We start from the raw sequence: 23,394 nt of genomic DNA on the forward strand, positions 1-23,394 counted from the left end.
TTGGTTATGTTATTGCAGCTACTATATCTTCCTTTTTAAATAGTGAATCTTCTAATATTCCAATTCTGAATGGGAAAAATTTTTCAGACTGGAAAGAAAAGGTTCTTTTAACATTAGGGTGCATGGATTTGGACTTGGCACTCCGTGTGGATGAACCACCTATACCCACTTAATCAAGTTCATTGATAGATAAAAATACCTATGAAAGGTGGGAGCGGTCTAACCGATTAAGTCTAATGCTCATCAAGTCATATGTGAGTAAGAGCATTAGAGGTTCAATCCTAGAGTGTGATAAAGTCAAAGACTACATAAAGGCTATTGAAGAGCAATTTGTTAGTTCTGATAAGGCATTGGCTAGCACCCTAATGAATAAATTATCAGTTATGAAGCATGGCAAATCCAAAAGTGTGCGTGAGCACATAATGGAAATGAGGGATATTGTAGCCCAACTAAAGTCTTTAGAGATTGAGATTTCAGAATCATTCCTTGTCCATTTCATACTCAACTCTCTTCCTACAGAATATGGACCATTTAAGATTTCCTATAACACACATAAAGAAAAATGGTCCATCAATGAACTTTTAACCATGTGTGTACAAGAAGAAGAGAGATTGAAACATGAAAATATTGAGAGTGCTCATTTTGTTACTCAAAGGAAGGGACAATGGAAGAAAGGCAAAAGTGTCAGTATTAATAAGTGGAAGAAGGACGGGAAAGCGACATTCAAACGTTATAAAGACAATGATGCATGCTTCTTCTGCAAGAAAAAAAGGGCACAAAAAGAAAGATTGCATAAAGTATAAATCATGGCTTGAGAAGAAAGGTAATCTCAATTCTCTTGTATGCTATGAGTCCAATTTTGTAGACTCTCATCATAATACATGGTGGATTGATTCGGGTACCTCAATTCATGTTGTCAATATCATGCAGGGTTTTCTCAGCCTAAGGAAACCGATGGGAAGTGAACAAGGCATCTACTCAGGAAATGGAATGCGTTCGCACGTCGAGACTGTAGGAACTTTTAGACTTATTTTAAATAATGGTTATATTTTGGATCTTGAAAACACATTTTATGTACCTTCATTTTCTAGAAACTTGGTCTCTATATCTAGATTAGTACCTTTGGATTTAAATTTAATTTTGTGAATTCAAATGTTTATGTATTTAAAAACTCCACATTTGTAGGATCTGGGACCTTGTTAAATGGTTTGTATAAATTAAATTTAGATTATGTTTTTGAAAAAAATCTATTAACTCTGCATGATGATATTGGCACTAAACGTAATATTGTTGATGAGTCCTCCTCTATATTATGACATAGGAGATTGGGACATATCTCCATAGAGAGAATTAAAAGATTAGTAAATGATGAAGTCCTAAAGACTTTAGACTTCTCAGATTTTGGTACATGTGTGGATTGCATAAAGGGTAAGCAAACCAACAAAACAAGTAAAGGTGCCAAGAGGAGTGAGGAAATTCTTGGGATCATACACACTGACATCTGTGGACCGTTTAGTACTCCTTGCATGAATGGTCAGAGATATTTTATCTCATTTATTGATGACTATTCACGGTTTATGTATCTTTACCTCCTTTTTGATAAATCTGAAGCACTAGATGCTTTCAGAATATATAAAAAGGAAGTAGAGAAACAATTAGATAAGAAAATAAAGATCGTAAGATCTGACAGGGGTGGAGAATATTATGGTAGATATACAGAGTCAGGGCAACGATCGGGTCCACTTGCAAATTTTCTTAAAGAAGAAGGTATTATTGCTCAGTATACAATGCCAGGTTCACCTCACCAAAACGGTGTTGCTGAAAGGCGAAACTGTACCCTTATGGATATGGTAAGAAGTATGCTCAGTAATTGTAATCTTCCTCTATATTTGTGGAGTGAGGCCTTAAAAACTGTAGTGTATATTTTAAATAGGGTTCCATCTAATGTTGTTCCCAAAACACCATTTGAATTATGGAAAGGATGGAAATCTAGTTTAAGGCATATGCGCATATGGGGTTGTCAAGTTGAAGTTAGGGTCTATAATCCACAACTAAAGAAATTGGATCCAAGGACAGTCAGTGGTTATTTCATTGGCTATGCAGAAAATTCTAAGGGCTACAGATTTTATTGTCCCTCACATACACCTAGAATTGTGGAAGCCAGAAATGCAAAATTTATTAAGGATTTTGGAATAAGTTGGAATAATGTTTCTCGAAAGATAGAGTGGGAGGAAACACGGAATTCAGATACTACATCCGTGAATGGAAATGAAATGATTGTCATTCAAGGAAATCAATATGATATTCTTGAAGATCAATCAATTCAAGAACCAACACCATCTCATGAGGAACATACCAACTTTGACTCTACATTGCAACATCCACATAATATAGATGAAAATGTAGAATTAAGAAGATCCTCTAGAATAAGGAAGCCTGCTATTTCTGATGATTATTATGTGTACCTACCAGAGTCCGACTTTGATGTGGGACCTAAAGATGATCCCATCTCATTTTCACATGCCATGAGTGGAGAAAATTCAAAATTTTGGCATGATGCTATGATAGAAGAAATGGAATCCATGACTAAAAATCAAGTTTGAGAAATTGTCAATTTACCTAAAGGAGTTAAAGTCATTGGTTGTAAATGGGTTTATAAAACCAAGAAAGACTCAAATGGTAATATCGATAGATATAAAACCAGACTTGTAGCTAAAGGATTTACACAAAGAGAAGGTATTGACTACTATGATACTTTCTCTCCAGTTTCTAAAAAGGATTCATTTAGAGTGATCATGGCATTAATAGCTCACTTTGATTTAGAGCTACATCAAATGGATGTGAAAACAGCTTTTTTAAATGGGATTCTTGAAAAAGAGGTATACATGAAGCAACCTGAAGGGTTCATTCTGATAAAGGTGATCATTTAGTTTGCAAGTTAAAGAAATCAATTTATGGACTAAAACAAGCATCCCGTCAATGGTATTTGAAGTTTCATGATGTTATTACTTCATTTGGTTTTATAGAGAACATCATGGATAACTGCATATACCATAAATTTAGTGGGAGTAAGTTCATTTTCTTAGTCCTATATGTTGATGATATTTTGCTTGCAACTAATGATTTGGGTCTACTTCAAGACACCAAAAAATTTCTATTCCAAAGCTTTGAAATGAAGGATTTAGGTGAATCTTCTTATGTTTTAGGCATAGAGATTCATCGAGATAGGTCTAAAAGAATTTTAGGACTTTCTCATAAAGCCTACATTGAAAAGTTATTGAAAAAATTCAGAATGAATGAATGTACACTCAATGCAGCATCCATATTAAAGGGTGATAAATTCAGTTTAAGTCAATGTCCAAAAAATGCTTTGGAAAAGAAAGAAGTAGAAAACATTCCATATGCATCTGCTGTTAGTAGTTTAATGCATGCACAGGTTTGTATAAGACCTGATATTGCATATGCTGTGGGAATGTTGGGAAGATACCAAAGCAATCCTGGAATAGAACATTGGAAGGCTGCTAAAAAGGTTATGCGATATTTATAAGGAACCAAGAATCATATGCTTACTTATAAGCATGTTGATTGTCTAGAAGTGGTTGGATATTCAGACTCAGATTTTGCGGGTTGTCATGACTCCAGAAAGTCCACTTCAGGGTATGTCTTCATGTTAGCAGGAGGTGCCATATCATGGAAAAGTACCAAACAGACAATCATTGCATCATCTACCATGGAGGCAGAGTTTATAGCATGCTTTCAAGCAACTTCACAGGCAAAATGGTTGAGGAGTTTTATCACAGGGCTTCAAGTTGTGGATTCAATATCTAAGCCATTAAGAATTTACTGTGATAATTTGGCAGCAGTTTTCTTTTCTAAGAATAACAAGAGTGGGAGCAAAAGCAAACATATTGACATAAAGTATCTTGCTGTCAGAGAGAGAGTTAAGGAACAAGAAGTCACTATAGAACATACAAGTACATCCTTTATGATTGCAGATCCCATGACAAAAGGGCTCTCAATAAAATTGTTTTTGAAACATGTAGAGAGCATGGGATTAATGAGCTCATTTTATGTTTGATTTAATTATTGTATACATTACTTGTTGTCGTCAAGAATAATATTTTTATTTGTGCACATAAAGTATTTGCTCCTAATCTATGATGTATAGACCCATAATGACTTATAGGAAGTCATTCATAAAGAGATATTTCACATATGGAAATTAATTTAGAGAGACTAATACAGTGTAATACATGGAAGGAAATGTTAATATAATAACATAACCGCCATGATTCATGTATTATATCTTTCTACTAAAGTTTATGGTTTAAGTAGTTTTATTTGTGGCCATATTCAGTTTTGGTTACCCAGATAATTTTAAATGACTATCACGTAAGCCAAGTGAGAGAATGAAAGCACACGTCTCCTTGTAGGAGACTTGAAGGTGGCTTACGTGCCACACATTTTCAAATATATTATATATATTTATTTAATAGTTTTATATTTATATTAAAACTCTGGGTAATTAAAATAAAGATACCACTCATTTAAAACCTAATAGTTACATTCCTTGATGGAAGGAAGCAACACTTAAAAAACAATGGATAAGGGTCTTGGCCTATCTATATATAAATGCCTGTGATTTTCCATCAGTCACAATTTCATGATCTTAAAATAAAGATAAGCTGAAAACCCCTACCCAATACTCTCCATATAGAAATCTGTGAGGGTTCACAATCCAGAAACAATTGGTTCCTGCAAATACTTGATCAACGATGGCCAGAGGTTAGTGTTCTAACGATTCTTTTATTATTAGATATTCTCCAAAATCTTACATGCGGGTCTAGGACTAGATTAGAGTCATATAATGGAGATTCCTTAATTAATCAAGGAAAACAGATTCACAGAAATTTGGAACTGAAATGTTTTATCGAATTTTTTTTTTAAGTTTTATTTTTTCACTTAGTCATTAAGTAAGTATTTTTAAATGAATATGTGATTTTTTTTATTTTTAAAAATATCTAAATAGTTGAAAAAAATGTTGAAAGAAAAATTAAAAAAAAAAGAAGAAGAAGAAGAAATAAAGTGATCGGTAGAAGATTTCTGTACGGTGGACGTAGCAACGTCCATTAATCAATGAATAATGGGACTATAACTATCCACCGCATTCTACCGATAGCAGCAAGTGGGAAGATTGACGTGGCCCGGAGAATCTCTGCATTAATCTCACTCGCCTCTGAGGACAACCCCACGGGCTACAGCCATGAGTGCACGTGAATGGCGTTAACACTGACAGCTCACAAGCTCTTTTGCTTCGCAAAAAAATACTACAAAACTGAGCTCTGCTCAAGCAGAGCACAACCAAACAAAAAGTTAAGAAAGTGCTGGATATATATATAGAGAGAGAGATTTCTAGTCTGATTTGGAGTGAGTACTGGGAGACCCAGAGAGCTCCATCCGATTAGAAACAGAAACAAGAACAATGAGGGAAGGCCGGGTCCTTTGTTTTCTCACTGCTTTGGTTCTTGTTGCTGCTCATGGCGTTAATGGTGAAGACCCGTATAGATTCCTCACATGGAAAGTCACTTACGGTGATATCTACCCTCTTGGTGTTAAGCAACAGGTGCTTGAACTTGTTAATTTTACTTGCTCTGCCTTTGCAACTCTGTTTCTTTGCTTGGCTGCTCTTTGCAAAATGCTTTCTTTCCTTGTTTTTCTTGTTTGGAAGCAAGGAAAAGTGCTCTCTCTCGGTATTTTTGGGTTGGGTGGTGATAGACAGAAATGTTGCAGGGAATATTGATAAATGGGCAATTCCCGGGACCTCAGATCGATGCTGTTACGAATGATAACTTGGTCATCAATGTGTTCAACTACCTAAGGGAGCCATTCCTCGTCTCATGGTAAAATGCCTTAGACTTTCCGTTAGCATTACTTTATTTTCTTTAGATCTGGGCAAATGCAAGAAAATGAAAACGGAGAGCAAAATGTTTAAGCCTATTATTTTATCAGTAACCCAGTAAGGAGCTGAGTTTGTTACCCCAGGCCTTCTAAGCTTCCACAAATAATAGTTTAGAGTCTTATCCTTCTTAAAACACTGGATAATCTAGCCAACATACAATCTCTAGTGATAGTGAATTTAGGGAACTTTTTAGGGCTCCTTTGGAGAGTGTTTTTTGTACAAGAATCTAAGAAAAGTATGTTTGCCTTTTACAGTCACTTTTGCCGGGCTGGGTCTTGTTAAGTGACTTAAGTCACATCTAACATTTACCTTTTCAAATGGTTGGATCTTACTCATCTAGTGTTCTGACTAACACCTCTCCTCTCAGGACTCTCTCATTGATTGGCTATTTAAAATCTATGATATTAAAAAACTTTTAGCAGCTGGCATCGTATGACTAATTTCATTTTTCACATGCAAGATCTGTGCATGCCGACATCTACTTTGCATCACTTTAGTTAATTACAATGGTTTTGGTACTTAATGTTTCAGAGTAAAATGGGTAAACTAGAGTTGATTCATAACCCTTTTAAGATCAGGTCAAAATCAGGTCTTGAATCTTGGCCGATTTACTAAATTGGTTATTCCAGGTTGTCATGGGTGTATTATGATATGGATGGTTTAGCATCATTAATTAAGCTCCATTATTACTCGTTGTCAGATAGCCCAGATCTATTATATAATGAGAATATTGGTACGTTTTCGGATTAGAAGGGACGTTTCTTAGTTACTTAACAAAGGAAAAGAAGAAGACATCTTTACCAGTTGGATGCGTCAATTTTTTTATTATTGGAAAGCTTCATAGTCTGTTGCAGAGGTGTGGTAGCCTCCACGCTGAAAGTTATCGAATTTAACCTTGGAAGGAAGCCAAGACACGCTTATTTTCTGACTCATGGGTTTGTTGTACATAGTAATGTGTAAAAAGTGCCACTTTATTTTGGTAAGCTTGCATTGAAGAACTGGGCCAAGATGGCATATGAACCATTTCTTTTTAGCAGTTGATTGTGTACACAGCTGATATGGATGCTGAGCAACTATTATTGAGTTTGTCTACTTTGTGTTATCATTTAAAAACAGGAATGGCATACAGCAGAGGAGGAACTCATGGCAAGATGGAGTGTATGGCACTAACTGTCCGATCCGACCAGGAAAGAATTTCACTTATATTTTCCAAGTGAAGGATCAGATTGGTAGCTATTTCTACTTCCCATCATTTGGATTTCAAAAGGCCGCTGGGGGCTTCGGTGGCATCAGAATCTGGAGCCGTCCAGGGATTCCTGTTCCTTTCCCTTCTCCTGCTGGGGACTTCACCATACTGGCTGGGGACTGGTTCAAGACAAACCAATATGTAAGTATCTCAACATGGGCATGTTCAGGGGAAACAGAACAGAACCTCGATGTTATCCCACTTTATTGTTTTACACATCTTCTAAGCCTTAGTATTTAAGTTGGTATCCCTTTGGTTTAAAGATACTGAGACGACTCTTGGATAGCGGTCGCAACCTTCCATTCCCTGATGGACTTCTTATCAATGGTCGTGGCTGGAATGGTTACACATTTACTGTTGATCAAGGTATCTATCTATTAATGTACTTTTCTGTTTCTCTCTGGCTGCAAATTCTCTTAACCAATGAAACTCATCGTGACTATTGCCCTTGTACCCGTTCCTATCCACATTGTTTTCCAGGTAAGACGTATAGGTTCAGGATATCAAATGTGGGGCTTACAACTTCGATTAATTTCAGAATTCAGGGGCACAGTATGAAGCTGGTAGAGGTAGAAGGGTCTCACACGCTCCAAAATACCTACACTTCACTTGATATTCATCTTGGGCAGTCATATTCTGTCCTGGTCACAGCCGATCAGCCTGTCCAGGATTACTATATTGTAGTTTCTTCACGCTTCACCACTCGTGTATTGACAACAACAGCCATTCTTCACTACAGCTATTCAAGCAAGGGAGTTTCTGGTCCTGTTCCAATTGGGCCTACCACTCAGATTGCTTCGTCCCTCAGCCAAGCCAGATCTATTCGGTATGTGCATGTGTACAATACTTAATTTCTTTCAGAATCTAACCTTTCTGGCTTCATTTTCAATGACTTGTAAAGCCAAACTCGGCTTCTTGCGGTCCTGAAAAATTTCTGGATTTCTGTTTTTCTCCAAATGTACTACAATTAATAAGAAGGAGCCATGCTACAAATAGCATTAAGATCATTCTGCCCAAACTTATTTTTCTAACATGCCAAAAGCTCCATCAATAGTCTGGACATACCTCAGTCAACTCCAAACATGTTAGGGACCGTATACCACACCATCCTCTTGCCGGACTACCGTATTTCCTATCAATTCCCTGTTGCCAGAAAAGGCTCAGCTCCTATAACCAAGTTTCATTTCTTCCCATAACATTCTTTCTATAGAAAATGTTACAGCAGAATAGTGCCTGCCGTGTATATTTTGATGCATAGTGTTTGATTATTTGACATATATACGTATGTTAATTGTTTCTGCTCAGTTGGAACCTGACTGCAAGTGGGCCGAGACCCAATCCCCAAGGCTCTTACCACTATGGATTGATCAAAACTAGCCGCACAATCATGCTTGCCAACTCTGCTCCTTATATTAATGGCAAGCAGAGATATGCAGTAAATAGCGTCTCATTTGTCCCGCCAGACACCCCACTAAAACTTGCTGACTACTTCCAGATCCCTGGAGTTTTTAGTGTTGGAACCATTTCTAGTTTTCCCACCGGGGGAAATGCCTACCTCCAGACCTCTGTTATGGGTGCTAATTTCCGAGAATATGTTGAGATTGTGTTCCAAAATTGGGAAGACACTGTGCAGTCATGGCATATTGATGGCTATTCTTTCTTTGTCATGGGGTAAGCATCTATCTCTCTCAGTAGTAATTATATACTTGCATTGTAAAACAACTATTCCTTTGCAGTTTGTATTTCTCAAAGTATGTCAATATATTGGCAATTTGTTGGATGATCAGGATGGATGGAGGGCAATGGACACCTGCAAGTAGAACCCGCTACAATTTGAGAGACACTGTTGCCCGTTACTCTATTCAGGTATAACAAAAGTTTGTACTTTTGAGGGAAATTTCATAGTACTCATTTATTGTCGTGTGGATGTGCATGATTATTGAATGCAGGTGTATCCTAGAGCTTGGACTGCAATATACATTGCTTTGGACAACGTGGGAATGTGGAACATAAGATCAGAGAACTGGGCTAGGCAGTACTTGGGTCAGCAGTTCTATCTCCGGGTCTTCTCTCCTTCAAACTCTTGGAGAGATGAAAATCCAATCCCAAAGAATGCTCTTCTTTGTGGTCGGGCAAGAGGTCGCCGCACACGACCTCTTCGAGCCAACTAGACATAAACTACTGTTTATCTGGAGAGGATCATGATTCTTGGTGGTAGAAGTAGACTGTTCTTTGCGGTAAATTAATGCAAGAGCTCAACTTGAGCTCTGAATTTTTTGTAGAATTTACTCGGGTGTGATCTCCACCGTTCTTCTGAGTTCTGAACAGTGAACGCCATTATTGTTTGGATTGATCAGAACCTTGTTGTTGGGAAGAATAATATGTGGTTGAATCTCTTCATGAACTTGATTAGAAAAAAAAAGGGCTGCCTCCAGTGCCCCAAAGCTTGATATATCCCTTTGTGTTTAAAAATGCACTTCAAGACGTTAGCATGATCAATAAATCATGAAAGGATTCCATATATAAATATTTTTTGGGGATAATTGAGCAAAAAAAAAAAAAAATTATAAATTAGATTTATTATGTTTCAAACGAAGATCTATTTATTTATTTATTTAGTTAGTTATATTCTTTCATATCTGGTTTCAAGATTATCTCCACCAATGTTTGAAAAAGAACCATCAAATACCCAAAAATTCTAGCGCAGAAGAACGTGAAACAAAGGTATTTGCACAATGCACGTTAAAAGTGTGATCTGCGACTCTGCACCTGTCCTCTCACATGTCCCCACCGAATACAGATCGGTCTGATGGGTCAATGCCGCGGGGCGCACCGCTAAGAAAAATGCTGTAGTCACCGATAAATCGCGTGAAAGTAATTAAAGAGTCTTTAGGACTTGGTTAATTAAAATAAAAAATTTTATTTTATTTTAATTTATTATTATAATTTTTTTTTAATTTTTATATAAAATATAATAAATAATTTAACTTTTTTAAATCTCAATACAAAATTAATATTAAAAAATTATATTATAATAATATTTTATTCATTCCTATTTAAAACATCTCATCTCATCTGATCTGTATAACTAAACAGGATCTTAATTGTACCGCTGAAACAGAAAATGCATCAATATTTTCTTTTGTACATGCTTGTTCATCTGAAATTTTAAAATCAAATTAAGCATACAGTTTAGTTTTGATTATTCTTGTGCTCCATCTAGGTCTAAAGTTTGAATACTCTTAAATACAAATAATTCTTAGCGATTATCGAATTGAAAGATTTTTTTCTTGAATTATCCAATATGTACTTACAAAATACTCCTTACTTATGACTTGTGCACCTTCAAAATTAATTGAGAAATTGTTCTCCAACCTCCTATGCCAATAAAAAAATTCTGATACTATCATCAGTACCCTTTGAAAATCTGTATTGCTAGCTATCAGCCTATCACTACTAATATCATAGGTATAGACCAAGGCCATTTTCGGTTCGTTTTTGTTACCAAAATCATTTCAGGCCATTTTCGGCTCCTTTTTGTTACCAAAATCATTTCAGGTTTATCTTTCTTCCTAACATTGTTGGTGGAATTTCATATATATTTTCTACGTTGTATCATGAAAAGTGTGATATATCATATGTGGTGATAGACCACCGACCCTTCTACCGACTTTAATTTTCAACCCATCGTTAGAAAATTATCAATAGAAAAAATTACACTATTCGATGGTATAAGTTTTTTTTTTTCCTTTTTTTTGTCAAATATTTTTTAAACTCTTTTAAAAATTTTTAAAAATAAGAAAATCATAAACTCTTTAAAAAAATATTTAATTAACTATTAAATATAAATAAATAAATAATTCGGTATAAAATGTTGGTAGATCTACCAATATTTATCAAATCATCATATGTGTGTGTGTGTATATATATATATATAAACATTTACAACATATACAATGTAGGCGGTATAATTTGATTTACAACATAAAATTTAATTAAAATCTTATAAATCAAATTATGATACGTGAATAATATGTGTTATTAAAACCTTCAAATATATATATATATCTTTATATATATATATAAAGAGCCTATTTAACAGAATTTTCTTATTTTAATGGAAAATCTTGTTTTACTGTTAGTTTCATTGTTCTGGTTAAGTATCAATTAAGCCACCGTTTGTAGCCATTTAGGTTGTTTTAATGTTTGGATTCTAGCACCAAGCGATTCTTCGTATTCATCGCTCTTACTTCGTTTTCCACATGAAAGTTACCGATGTACCTCGTCAATATGCCAGCCCCCAAAATCTCCCTTGGAGTGTTCAAATCCCTCCTTTAGCGTCGCTCCAAATCTCTCTCTCTCTCTCTCTTGCACATCTGCTCAGCTTGACAGCATCTTTGCCGACCACCCAGTACAACCTCGATCAGCTATTGCGAGCTCCCTCTTGTGAGCAAGGCCTCCGTTGCCCGTCTCCCCTCTCTTGTGAGTTTTAGTTTTCCCTTTAGTAGATGAGTTTCGATCCCCCATTTTTCATCTTGAGGAGGAGCTAACAACCAAGGTAAAACCTAACTTGACTCCATTGAAAGCTATGTTAGGTGATAAAACAAAAGCGAAGGCCAAGAAGAAGGGAAAATCGTTGAGAAGTTGGACATTAACAATAAGTTAGATGATCCGCAACTGTGCGGGGCTTATGCATATGATATTTATGAGTATCTTTGCCAAATGGAGGTAAAATGGTGTTTTTATTCGTAGGTTATATGACAATTTTTAGTTCAATTAAAATTTCTTAGGAAATCTATCCCATGTTCTAGATCGAAGTCTTTTGTGATCTGGGTTTAGCTTGATTATTGGTGTTGGAATTATGGGTTTGGCAATTTTGCATTTGGGGCTAATTCTGACAATGGGGGTGGTGTTTTAGATGGAATCAAAAGAAGACTTTTACCCAACTACTTTGAGAAGGTTTAGAAGGATGTTACTGCCAATATGAGAGGAATATTGGTGGATTGGTTGGTTGATATTGCGAAGGAATACAAGCTTCTACCAGACACTCTGTATCTTTCCATTTCATACATCGACAGATTCTTATCTTTGAATGTTTTCAATAGGCAGAAACTTCAACTGCTGGGTATTTCTTCAATGCTCATTGCCTAGTAAGCTTCCAGATGTTTGTGATTTTCGATACAAAAACTCTGTTTCATTAAAATGGGCTTTCCTCTTAGTTGCAATTTTTTGGTTTTCCTATTATGGTGTGTAGAAGGTATGAAGAGATTACCCCTCCAAAAGTTGATGAATTTTGTGATATTACAGATAACACATTCTCTAAGGCAGAGGTGATTAATTTTTGTAATATCTTTTGATTAATACTCATCCTTCTATCCCATATTGGTCTTCATCTTTTATTAATTCGATTTCATGGTTATCCTAAAGGAGGTGAAGATGGAAGCTGATATACTCAAGTTGCTAATGTTTGAAATGGGCAATCCAACCATAAAGACATTTCTAAGGCAAGGATACCCTTGGGAATTTGTGGATTTTGTTTGTGTTTTTGTAATTGATGATGCTTAAAGGACTAATTTTGAGAGTTAATTTATACGTTTGGCTAGCTCGTGTTTTTTTTTTTTTTTTCTTTCCATTTTGGTTAACAGAATGTTCAATAGTATTGCTCAAGAAAATTACAAAGTAAGCCAAGTCTCTCTCTACTCTTGTAAAGGTCTCCTTTATAAATTTCTAATTTGGCTCATTAAGTGATTACTTGTTTCCAATCTTCTACAGACTCATTTCTCGATTTTGTTCAAATGTTGTGATTATGGTCTTTTCATGTTTCACCCTGTGTGCTTAAATATTTTATTGTAGATCAGTGCCCAATCTTGTATTATATACTGCATTTTTCATTACTTATATGTGTTTTTTTTTCAGCACTCCTACTAGTGTTGAGACACCTGATGTTATTGACCCTCGAAAGCAGTAAAGAAAGGAACCTGAGAGGTGACCTACATTCTGTTGAAAGTTATGCTCATAGTGTTTTAGCATTGGGCAAGAACGTGAAGGAGAGGTGAGGGCCTTGTAAAGCTGATAGGAGTGACTTATATTTTCACTTTGATCTTTTATATATTTTCTTTTCCCCACTTCTCAAATGCCATTATTGTGAGAATCAGATTTTGTACAGCATAATTTTAATTCCATCTACTCTTTTCATGTTGAAACATATACTCTAAAAAATTTTAAGGATTATATTTTGTAACTATTCTGGTTTTAACTGTCCTCTACTTAAGAAAAAAAAATGAAAGCGTATAATTATTTACCATCTACTTAATTATGATTAACTGTTAAATTTTTTATGTTAGAAATTTTTTTTTCTAAAAACATTACATTATTAATCAAATTTTTTTTCTTAATAAAAATAATATTAATTCTTAAAATAATCGTATAATTAAATTAGATAAATGTGTTTTGCACATTACTTTCACCTAGTATATATTTATATAAAAAAAAATACGTACATGAATGTTCTATAAAAGTTACATATATACATGCGTTTAAAACAGCATTTTGCACTTGATTATATATAATTGGTTACGAACCTCAAGATCAACGTTACATGACATATATAATCAACGTTATATGACATTATAATCTCGTCACTTGTCAAATGCTTTCGATAACACGCGGTTAATAATTATTAAAATGTTACATCAACGTCATGAATGAGTGCCATGTGTATCATGTCATATAAAAAAAGAAGAAAAAGATGGAGCTTATAAATTAAATTGCATGGGTACGATGATCGGCCGGTCGTCCGGCCCAGACAATGCTTGGATCAAACGTAAATCAACTATGTTGCCTGAATTGCAGTACCCATGCAGACAGCAACGACCACGAGTGGGTCGAACTCATGTCTGGCCGGGTCGCCGCCATAGAGCGCCTCATGGGTTACGAGTCGCGACCCCCGCATACATCCCGGCCTGCAGCTCCAATTGTTTTTTTTTTTAAAACTTCTAAAATATCTTTGTTTTCAAATGATTCTTTTTTTCATAACAGATGTCAAAGTCATTTTTAAGATCTTTGAGAAAAGTTTTTAAAAACAGATTTTCCTTGAGATTTTCTAAAAAATTGTGAGATTTATTATATAATATATTTGGGTGAAAAAAATGTTTTTGGAGAGATCAAATTGAACACTCGTGATGAGTTAAGAAAGTCAAAAATATTTCCCAGAAAGTATTTATCCTCATCGATTACCTACGACCGGCTTGGACGGTCAAGAAACGTATGCCAAACAAGTCTGCAATAACTGCTAATTCTAGGGTCTCCTGGCTCCAGACAAGTTGACAACTCTCCTCTATGTCACGTTCACATTCTTTTCATCCTCTACAGCCATATATATTAGCCCTAGCTTACGATATCACAGAACACTTGTCCATGCTTCTGGCATTCCTTCCAGAGAATATTCCTCCAATTCGAAACCGCCCTCTCTCTCTCTCTCTCTCTCTCTCTCTCTCTCTCTCTCCTACTTCTGTCAGCAAATAAGGATGGCCATGGAAGGCCACGTCCCGACATGCAAGTTTGTCTTTCTCTAGATCACTAACTTCGATTGCGTGCAACCGGATATAACATATGTGCTTATACTACGTACGTACATGGCCACCAATGGCAGATCCCCCGTGACGCTTCGAATGCTGACGTGTCCCCGTGAGAAGGAAGCCCGACATGCGAAGCATGTCTACGTGGCAACTCGTGTTGTCCACTGAATGGTGATCTTCATTTGGTCGATGAGATTAATGTGAACGTATATGTTTGAGTAGAAAGTCTTCGGATCGGAGGAGGTGCTTTTGTTCTGTGGAATTAGCTGTAGAACTTTGAATTTATAAGGGCCTAATTTGGTATATTTCCTTCAAGACATTCATTGCGTATGTCATTTCAATGCTTTTAAGTTTTTAACGTCTGACTTTTTGTCTCTTTTAGGGTGAATTCATGTTATCTTCATTTCTTTCCTTGTAACGTTTCCAAGTTATTAATTGATTTGGGTCAAATCTGAGAATTTGATGAACTTAAACGTTCGTTGGTATTTGAAACACCATAATATCCCACGTACGACTAGAGCTAGTTTTCACTCATTATACGTACAATATTGTAAACGTGGTTATACTAAGTTCTCGTACGGATTCATAGATTAAATGATATAAAAGTTAAATATTTTAATATTATTTTTATTTTAAAATTAAAAAAAAATTAAATTATTTATTATATTTTTTTATGAGAATTTAAATATAATGATGAGACATATCAAGCCTAATTTAAGTCCCACGTTGTACGTATATTAGGTAAATGTACTTGTGTATAAAATGATTACGAAAACCTAATATTTTGACCATTCCTTGGCAGATATATATAACAAAAATAATGGTTAATATGGCATGGATTCATAAAAATTCTTGTCTCATGTATGAATAATTATGATAATCTTCATAAAAGTGAAGTTAATATAAGTTAGGCACGCAAACACATGATGACACCTGTACTTCCTTAATTACTTAATCAAATCAACCAGAAAAAGCTAGTTCGTCTGCTGGAGTTCTCATATTTATCATGTAGCTAGGTTAATGCGTAGAGCTCACGGATTCTTAATTTCCAATATATATTTTCTTATTAAATTTCTTAATGTTTTTGCTGGGTACGTACTAGTCCAGCTAAATAATAATTATTATTATTATTATTTTTCTCATTTTAAGGTCGAAGAATGTCTAAGAAAAGACCCAATTGATCATTAGAATGCCTTGAAAAAATGGTATCATCGAGATTTTTTTTAGCTGAAACTGAACTGCTTTTTCAGTGCACTGGCCTTTCACTTTCACCCAATCATGAAGACATTTTTGAACCCAAAACCTAGCCTGAAATTGCGTGTCCAATTTTTCTCTTCTCCAATCGAAACTCCAAAGGACTAAACTGACCCTCTGTTCAGACTGAGCCAAGGAAAAGCTGCATATAAGACCAAAACTATGTAACAGTCTCACTAATATTTATTCTCTTCGAGTTTCATCCCAGATCGCCATTCCTCTCTCTCTCTCTCTCTCTCTCTCTCTCTCTCTCTCTCTCTCTCGCAAGAAGCCATATATGAATATCAGCTCTCTTAAACGGTACTCTCCATCATCTTCTTTGGACAATGAAGATTGCCCCTCACAACCATCTCATATGAGGGTTTCTAGGCCACGAATGGACTACAAGCTGCCAGAGAGAGGCTTGAAGTCCCCTGCAGTTAGGCCTTATGTTCGATCAAAAATGCCTCGGCTTCGGTGGACGCCTGATCTTCATCACTGCTTCGTGCATGCCGTTCAACGGCTTGGAGGAGAAGACAGTAAGCCATGTTTTTTGTACATGTATATATATAATCATCACGACCCTCTCTCACCTTAATTAATCCTCTTATTAGAAAAAAAAAAAAAAAGAAAAAAGAAAAGAAAAGAAAAGAAAATAATGTCATGCTTTACTCTTAACGTACAATTAAAGTAATAATCATGATACGCTTATTATTTTCTTCTTCAATTATTTAGGAGCTACTCCAAAGATGGTTTTACAACTAATGAATGTGAAGGGCCTTACCATATCTCACGTAAAGAGCCATCTTCAGGTTTTGATCAAACCCTCATTTAATTATAAGATCATCAGCTACCTAGCTAGCTAGAAATGTATGTATTCTTGTTAATATTTTCGATAATCTTCTAACAATTAGGTTGGCTAATTGACAGATGTATAGGAGTATGAAGCATGAGCAGATGATTCGAGGTACTAATACATGATGTAAATCGCTTACTCATGCGTGCATGCCCCCAATGTAGAAATCACATGTATTTATGGGTTTTCTTAATACAGTAACACATTATTTTCTTTACTATCAAGCTTCATTGATGAACAATAAAGATGAGTTTGGTTTGGTAATCCCATTTCCCATTATGATCGAGGAATTTTTGGCTCTTCACATCTTTTTTTTTTTTTTTTTCTCGTATGTTAGCCCTCTATGATTTATTATCTCGGCAAGATATACAACAATTAATGGATCAGAATTAACCACCTTTTACTAGTATCATGATGATGATTAATTTAACTGATGGATGTACTTTTCTCTGTCCATATGAGAAATAATTAGTTTTCTCATTTCCTAAAAAAGATTGCTTTTTGCATGCTAACGTCATGACGTTGTAACGTTCTTAATCTCATGATAAGATTATTTTGATCAATCTCTAGCCCTCCTGTTAATAATTACTCTCATAAATATATATATATATATGTATGTATGTATGTATATGTATGCATAGTGTGCTTTCAGAATTAAGGATATTGAACTGTGCACACAAAACCGTAGGGGTTCAGAAGTCTTGGCGTGTCTTGTGTGGGTCATGTGAGGGCTTTTTATTTTGATTTTTTTTTTTTTTTGATGTTGTTGTTTAAGATTCTGGGTGCAATAAGGGCATGATCATGCTTCTCCTTCTCACATAATTATGCACTTATATTTGACTTTTGAATGTCGTTAAGTTGCCATCATCATCATCATGTTCATGATAGTTTCTTATTAGTTTCTGGTTTTACATTATATATATCCTTCACAAGAATTCCAACATCTAGATTTCACAACAGGAGCCGATCAAAAGCATATAATTGATATAAACATGGATAGGCACATCGATCCTTAATATGGTTGCCGCGATCTTTGAAGTACGTACTGTATGCTTGGTTGTTGTTGTTGCAGAAGCAGCTATGGCAGCTATGGCAGCAAAGAAGAATGATAAGGCACAGGGCATTCTACATTCAAATTATAGCTTCTTATGCTTGAAACAGAGATATTTCCAACAGAGTGAAAAGTACGCGGCCGTATGGATGCATAACAACTCATTCCAGCGCAGAAACAGTGGGACTCATTGCAATAAAGATCTTACTCCCAATAATACAGGCAGGCCAGCCCAATGGTTTGTCTTTATTTTCTTCATTATTTCTTACTCTATATCATGAACCGATTGACTAATGATTGAACTCACAGCATAGGACGGAAACAAGAACTAAAGCATATATATGCTTGAAGAGAGAGCTTCATAGATCATGGATTTCGAAAATAACTGGAAGATGCATGAATACATGACAGATAAAAGACACCAAACTAATTAAACATGGGGATAATTAATTAATATGCTTCGCCACTACTAGTCGAATCAAGTTAGCTAGTAGATTATCAATTGGATGCCAAGTTGAGAGCATTTCTTCTTTTTCTTCACAATCATCATGACAATAAGATACTGTACTTGGGTGACTTGGAGGAGCGCTTTTACATGACCCCCACACGTCTTCTTAGAATGAGTAAAAAGAATCTGCTAAGAGTGGGAGATTCTAGTGGTATATAACCTTGGGCATCAATACGAAATTCAGTTTTTGGCTTCTTTTTGTGCAGGGTGGGGAAGCAAGAGATGCGGATTGGAAGGAAAATGACCGTGCCATCACCTATATCCCAAGAAATAACAAGCAAAGCATGGGAGCAGAAACCAAATTCATACATCATCTTCAAAGATCTTCTCGAGAGCTGCGCCACTCGAGTACTCTCTCTCTCTCTCTCTCTCTCTCACACAAACACACACAATTAAGACAGACACAAAAACAAACGTGTCTGTGTCCGTGTCATACATGAGACTAACTATTACCATATTTATAACGTTTTCAGGGGACAAATGAGCAAAAAAGAGTACTCTTCCAAGGTACTGCTGCCGGTTGCCAGAGCAATGATCGAACAAGAGAAACACCCACAGAGAATATAGAGAGAGTGGATGATTATAAAATGTCTTTATCAATGAACTCAATAGGGTCGGCCAGGTCATTGTTGAAGCTCCACAAAAGTGCAGATCATGTCAATGATGTTTCTCTTGAGCTCACTCTTGCTTGAAATTAAATAAGCACAAACGATATATATATATATATAGACGGTTTCGGGACCTTAAAAATTGTCTCGACCATCTTTGATAATCCTAAAATTTAGTTACCATGATAAGTTGAACATGAAGCTTAATTGCTTAGGATAATTGGGTAAGGCAAGCTAGCTAGGCCTTGGCACAACTGATCATCATCATGTGCTAATAATCATGGCCTGCCTGTTGGCCCAGGGGCATGTGAAAGTTGTTCCCATGCATGTAATTAACCCTCCTTGTCATGAGGTTTTGAGTGCTGAAATTAATTAAGGACTAAAACTAAAGGCCGGGGCCCGTTGTACTGTAATAGGCTAATAGTAGTAGTGGATATAATGGAATGTATAAGGGACTGTAATATTGATAAAAAAGCCTCACGGCAGTAGCAACACTTTCTTCGAGGGAAAGGACCTCCACAGTAGCGATGAACAGTAGAATATTCCAGATGATAGGTTAAATCTCTTACAGAGACCTTATGTACTATAATATGCATTTTACTAAAAAGTCCTTAATCTAACTGGGCTAAAGGCCCTTACAGTTTACTTAAAAGGATCAACTCTTCTGCAGCTCATGGCCCATACGGCCCAGCTTCTTTCTTATTTGGTTCGGCCCACCAGCAGGCCTCTCCACCAGCAGCCCACGACATAAGCTGAACTCTAGTCTTCAGTTCTTCGTGTGCCCTAAGTTCTGTCTGTTCCTCGTGTGCCATGCCTCAAGCCGCCGACCTCCCTTCTGCTCTTAACTTGCCCAGCCGTGTGACAACTCCCCTTTCCTTCAGAAAACCTTGCCCACAAGGTGGGGAAAATCTTCACAAAGCTGATGGTACATCTCCCAGGAAGCTTCCTCTGCAGATTGCCCATGCCAACGGACCAAAACCTCCACTACCGGTTTGTTTTTCACCTTCTTCAACCTCCGGTTTAATGCTTCAGCCGGTTCCACTTTAATGGCCCCTTGTTTGTCTACAGGAGGAAGGGTTGCTATGGGTAAAGCCCCTTGATTGAGTCTCGGTTTCAGCTGTGAAACGTGAAACACGTTATGGATCTGTGCAGTGGTTGGAAGCTTCAAACGGTATGCCACCTCTCCGATTCGCTGCTCTACTTCGAACGGTCCATAAAACCTTGGACTGAGTTTGAGGTTCTGCCGAGTAGTGAGGGATGATTGCCGATACGGTTGGAGCTTCAAAAATACCCAATCCCCCACTTGGTACGTTTGTTCCTTCCTTTTCAGATTAGCATATTTACTCATTCTATCTTGTGCCTTAATGAGATTTTGCTTTAACAGGACCCACAGCTGCTCACGGTCACGCAAGGTAACCTCTACTTCTTCTAACCTTGAGGTTCCTGGTACATAGCTTGTTAGTTTTGGAGGTTTGTAGCCATACAATGCTTCAAATGGCGTAAGTTTGATAGATGCATGCATGCTTGAGTTGTAACACCACTCGGCTAATTCAATCCAGTGAGACCAATTCTTAGGTTTATCCCCAACATAAGACCTTAGGTAGTTCTCAACCCACTTGTTAACAGCCTCTGTTTGCCCGTCTGTTTGAGGGTGGTAAGCTGTGCTAAAAGCCAGCTGCACTCCCTGCAAAGAAAATAATTCCTTCCAAAATCTACTTGTGAAAGTGGAGTCTCGGTCGGAAACAATTGAGCTTGGCATACCATGTAGCTTGAATACATGTTTCATAAACAGTTTCGCTACATCCTTAGCTGTGTAGGGGTGACAGAGTGGTACAAAGTGAGCATATTTTGTAAATCTATCCACAATAACCCATAAGGAGTTGAATCTCTCAGACCTAGGCAACCCATCGACAAAATCCATTGTGATATCGGTCCATGGTTTTGAGGGAATGGGTAGGGGCTGTAAAAGTCCACTAGGTAGAGTATTATCTACCTTCACCACTTGACATGTGTCGCAATTCTTTAAGAAAGTCTTCACATCCGCTTTCTGTCCAGGCCAATAAAAATCTCTTTTTAGCCGGTGTAAGGTTTTATCAAATCCCATGTGACCACCCATAGGGCTGCTATGAATTAACTCCAGTAGTTTCTGAATTAACCCTTGATTAGCTGGAATGTACAACCTGTTTTTGTACAGCATCATACCATTCTTGACAGTATAGGGACTAGTGAGTTCCCCTTTTTGGTGCCTTTGCCATAATTCTTGCACTTTTGAGTCTTCTCCATAATGCCCCTTGATATCCTCTATCCAGTCCCAAGTTGGTAATGAAATGAGTGACAAGGTGATCTCAGCTTCCTCTCCTTGCCTAGACAAGGCATCGGCTACTACATTCTCCTTTCCTTTTTTGAACTCCACGACAAAGTCATAGCCCAATAGCTTAGATATCCATTTTTGCTGCATGGGGGTTCCTATTCGTTGATCGAGTAGGAATTTAAGACTTTGATGGTCAGTCTTAATCACAAAAGCCTGCCCCAATAAGTAGGGCCTCCATCTCTGCACTGCTGAAACTAGTGCTAACAACTCCTTCTCATACGTAGACATTCCCATAGCTCTTCCCTTTAAGGCTTTGCTGAAATAAGCCAAGGGTCTACCCTTCTGCATTAACACAGCCCCAATCGCCTCACCCGAGGCATCACACTCGATCACAAAGGGAGACTGAAAATCTGGTAGGGCCAATACAGGGGGTTGGGTTACTGCTGTTTTGAGCCTTTCAAAGGCCTCTTGGGCTCCTTCATTCCAATGGAATTTCTCCTTTTTTAAAAGGTCAGTCAACCTGGCCGCTATAGCTCCATAGCCTTTGATGAATCTTCGGTAATATCCCGTGAGGCCTAAAAATCCTCTTAGCTGTTTAACAGATCGTGGATTAGGCCATTCGAGCATAGCCTTGATCTTTTCCGGATCAGCTCTTACACCATAACCAGAAATTAAATGGCCCAAGTAAGAAACTTCTTCGCACCCAAAACTGCACTTGCTGAGTTTAGCAAACAACTGGTGCTGTCGTAACATGTCAAAAGTGACCCTTAAATGGCCCAAGTGGGTTGCTGCATCTGGACTGTAAACCAATATATCATCAAAAAAAACTAAAATGAATTTTCTGAGGAAAGGTTTAAAAACCTGGTTCATTAAACTCTGAAACGTTGAGGGGGCATTAGTTAACCCGAAGGGCATAACCAAGAACTCGTAGTGACCCTCATGAGTGCGGAAGGCAGTCTTCGGAACATCTTCTGGTTTAACTCTGATTTGATGATAACCTGACCTTAAGTCAAGTTTAGAGAAAATTCTGGCTCCATGTAACTCATCCAACAGTTCCTCCACCACTGGAATCGGATATCTATCCTTAACCGTAGCACTGTTTAACGCCCTGTAATCCACACACAGCCGCCACGTACCATCAGCCTTCCTTACCAACAAAACAGGAGATGAATAAGGACTTTGGCTAGGACGAATCACCCCCGAGCTCAACAACTCCTTAACAATCTTCTCAATCTCATCTTTCTGAAAATATGGGTAGCGATATGGGCGGACAGAAATGGGTGTTGTACCTGGTTGTAAAGTTATGGAGTGGTCATGGGAACGGTTGGGGGGTAGGCCTTTTGGGGTAGCAAAAATGTCAGTGTATAGGTTGAGTAGGTTCTGTATATTGCCTGGGATTTGAGTTGGTGTGACTCGGTTGGAGTCGTCGATGAGCTGTAACATGACCCCTTTTTTCTCCATGCTGTTACAGTCTTGAATGGAGCCTTCTTCAATCCATTTGTGCCCCGTGAGCCCTTTAAGAATCACAACAGCCTGTTGGTAAGTAAACTGCATAGTTAACTCCTTGAAATTCCAAAGAATTGGTCCCAGTCCTTGTAACCATTGGACACCTAAAACCATGTCACAACCTGCCAACACTAAAACATACATATCAAGTAAAAACTCAACTCCTTGAATCCCAACTTGTACTCCCTTCACCTTACCTTCACTGTCTACTAACTCCCCATTAGCCACCTTAACCCTGACCTTATCCTCTGCTACTATGGGTATGGAAACCCTTGTAAGCACTCCTGGATCCAGGAAATTATGGGTACTTCCCGAATCAATGAGAATAACGACCCACTTAGGGCCAATCTTCCCCTTCACCCGCATAGTCTTTGGGCCCAATGAGCCAATAATAGCCTGTAAGGAAATCTCTGGAGTCTTTTGCATGTCCTGTCCGACCTCACACACACCTTCTTTGTCAATCTGGACAGAACACTGACCCGTGTCTTCCACTGTCTCCTCCTCCTCCTCTACAACTTCTTCAATTAAATAAAGTTTTG

General features: G+C 37.2%; 2 protein-coding genes and 1 pseudogene across 2 annotated transcripts; all 3 read left to right on the forward strand.

Annotated features, from left to right (window-relative positions):
- The first annotated feature begins 5,350 nt into the window (after positions 1-5,350).
- LOC122279320 (L-ascorbate oxidase homolog) lies at positions 5,351-9,609 on the forward strand. The gene is made up of 8 exons (XM_043089881.1): positions 5,351-5,623; positions 5,791-5,900; positions 7,076-7,346; positions 7,469-7,571; positions 7,686-8,031; positions 8,511-8,876; positions 8,993-9,071; positions 9,155-9,609. Exons 1-8 carry the CDS (start codon positions 5,483-5,485, stop codon positions 9,374-9,376), a joined length of 1,638 nt encoding a protein of 545 aa, XP_042945815.1. The 5' UTR covers positions 5,351-5,482; the 3' UTR covers positions 9,377-9,609.
- Positions 9,610-11,807: 2,198 nt separating this feature from the next.
- On the forward strand, positions 11,808-13,449 carry LOC122278384 (annotated as a pseudogene).
- Positions 13,450-16,024: 2,575 nt separating this feature from the next.
- Positions 16,025-19,197, forward strand: LOC122278262. Its single transcript, XM_043088423.1, has 6 exons — positions 16,025-16,554; positions 16,751-16,827; positions 16,946-16,982; positions 17,944-18,160; positions 18,637-18,778; positions 18,904-19,197. The coding sequence occupies exons 1-6, from the start codon at positions 16,314-16,316 to the stop codon at positions 19,120-19,122; spliced, it is 933 nt and encodes a 310-aa protein (XP_042944357.1). The 5' UTR covers positions 16,025-16,313; the 3' UTR covers positions 19,123-19,197.
- Positions 19,198-23,394: the final 4,197 nt, after the last annotated feature.

The sequence above is a fragment of the Carya illinoinensis genome, chromosome 10, assembly GCF_018687715.1.
Source record: "Carya illinoinensis cultivar Pawnee chromosome 10, C.illinoinensisPawnee_v1, whole genome shotgun sequence".
NCBI classification, from domain to species: Eukaryota; Viridiplantae; Streptophyta; class Magnoliopsida; order Fagales; family Juglandaceae; genus Carya; species Carya illinoinensis.

Excerpts from the sequence above, each read along its gene's own strand:
- LOC122279320 (XM_043089881.1), top strand. The coding sequence starts at position 5,483 with ATGAGGGAAGGCCGGGTCCTTTGTTTTCTCACTGCTTTGGTTCTTGTT. Across the intron at positions 8,032-8,510 it reads AGCCAAGCCAGATCTATTCG|TTGGAACCTGACTGCAAGTG; the intron begins GTATGTGCATGT and ends GTTTCTGCTCAG. Across the intron at positions 9,072-9,154 it reads TTGCCCGTTACTCTATTCAG|GTGTATCCTAGAGCTTGGAC; the intron begins GTATAACAAAAG and ends TATTGAATGCAG.
- LOC122278262 (XM_043088423.1), top strand. The coding sequence starts at position 16,314 with ATGAATATCAGCTCTCTTAAACGGTACTCTCCATCATCTTCTTTGGAC. Across the intron at positions 16,555-16,750 it reads ACGGCTTGGAGGAGAAGACA|GAGCTACTCCAAAGATGGTT; the intron begins GTAAGCCATGTT and ends TCAATTATTTAG. Across the intron at positions 16,828-16,945 it reads ACGTAAAGAGCCATCTTCAG|ATGTATAGGAGTATGAAGCA; the intron begins GTTTTGATCAAA and ends GCTAATTGACAG.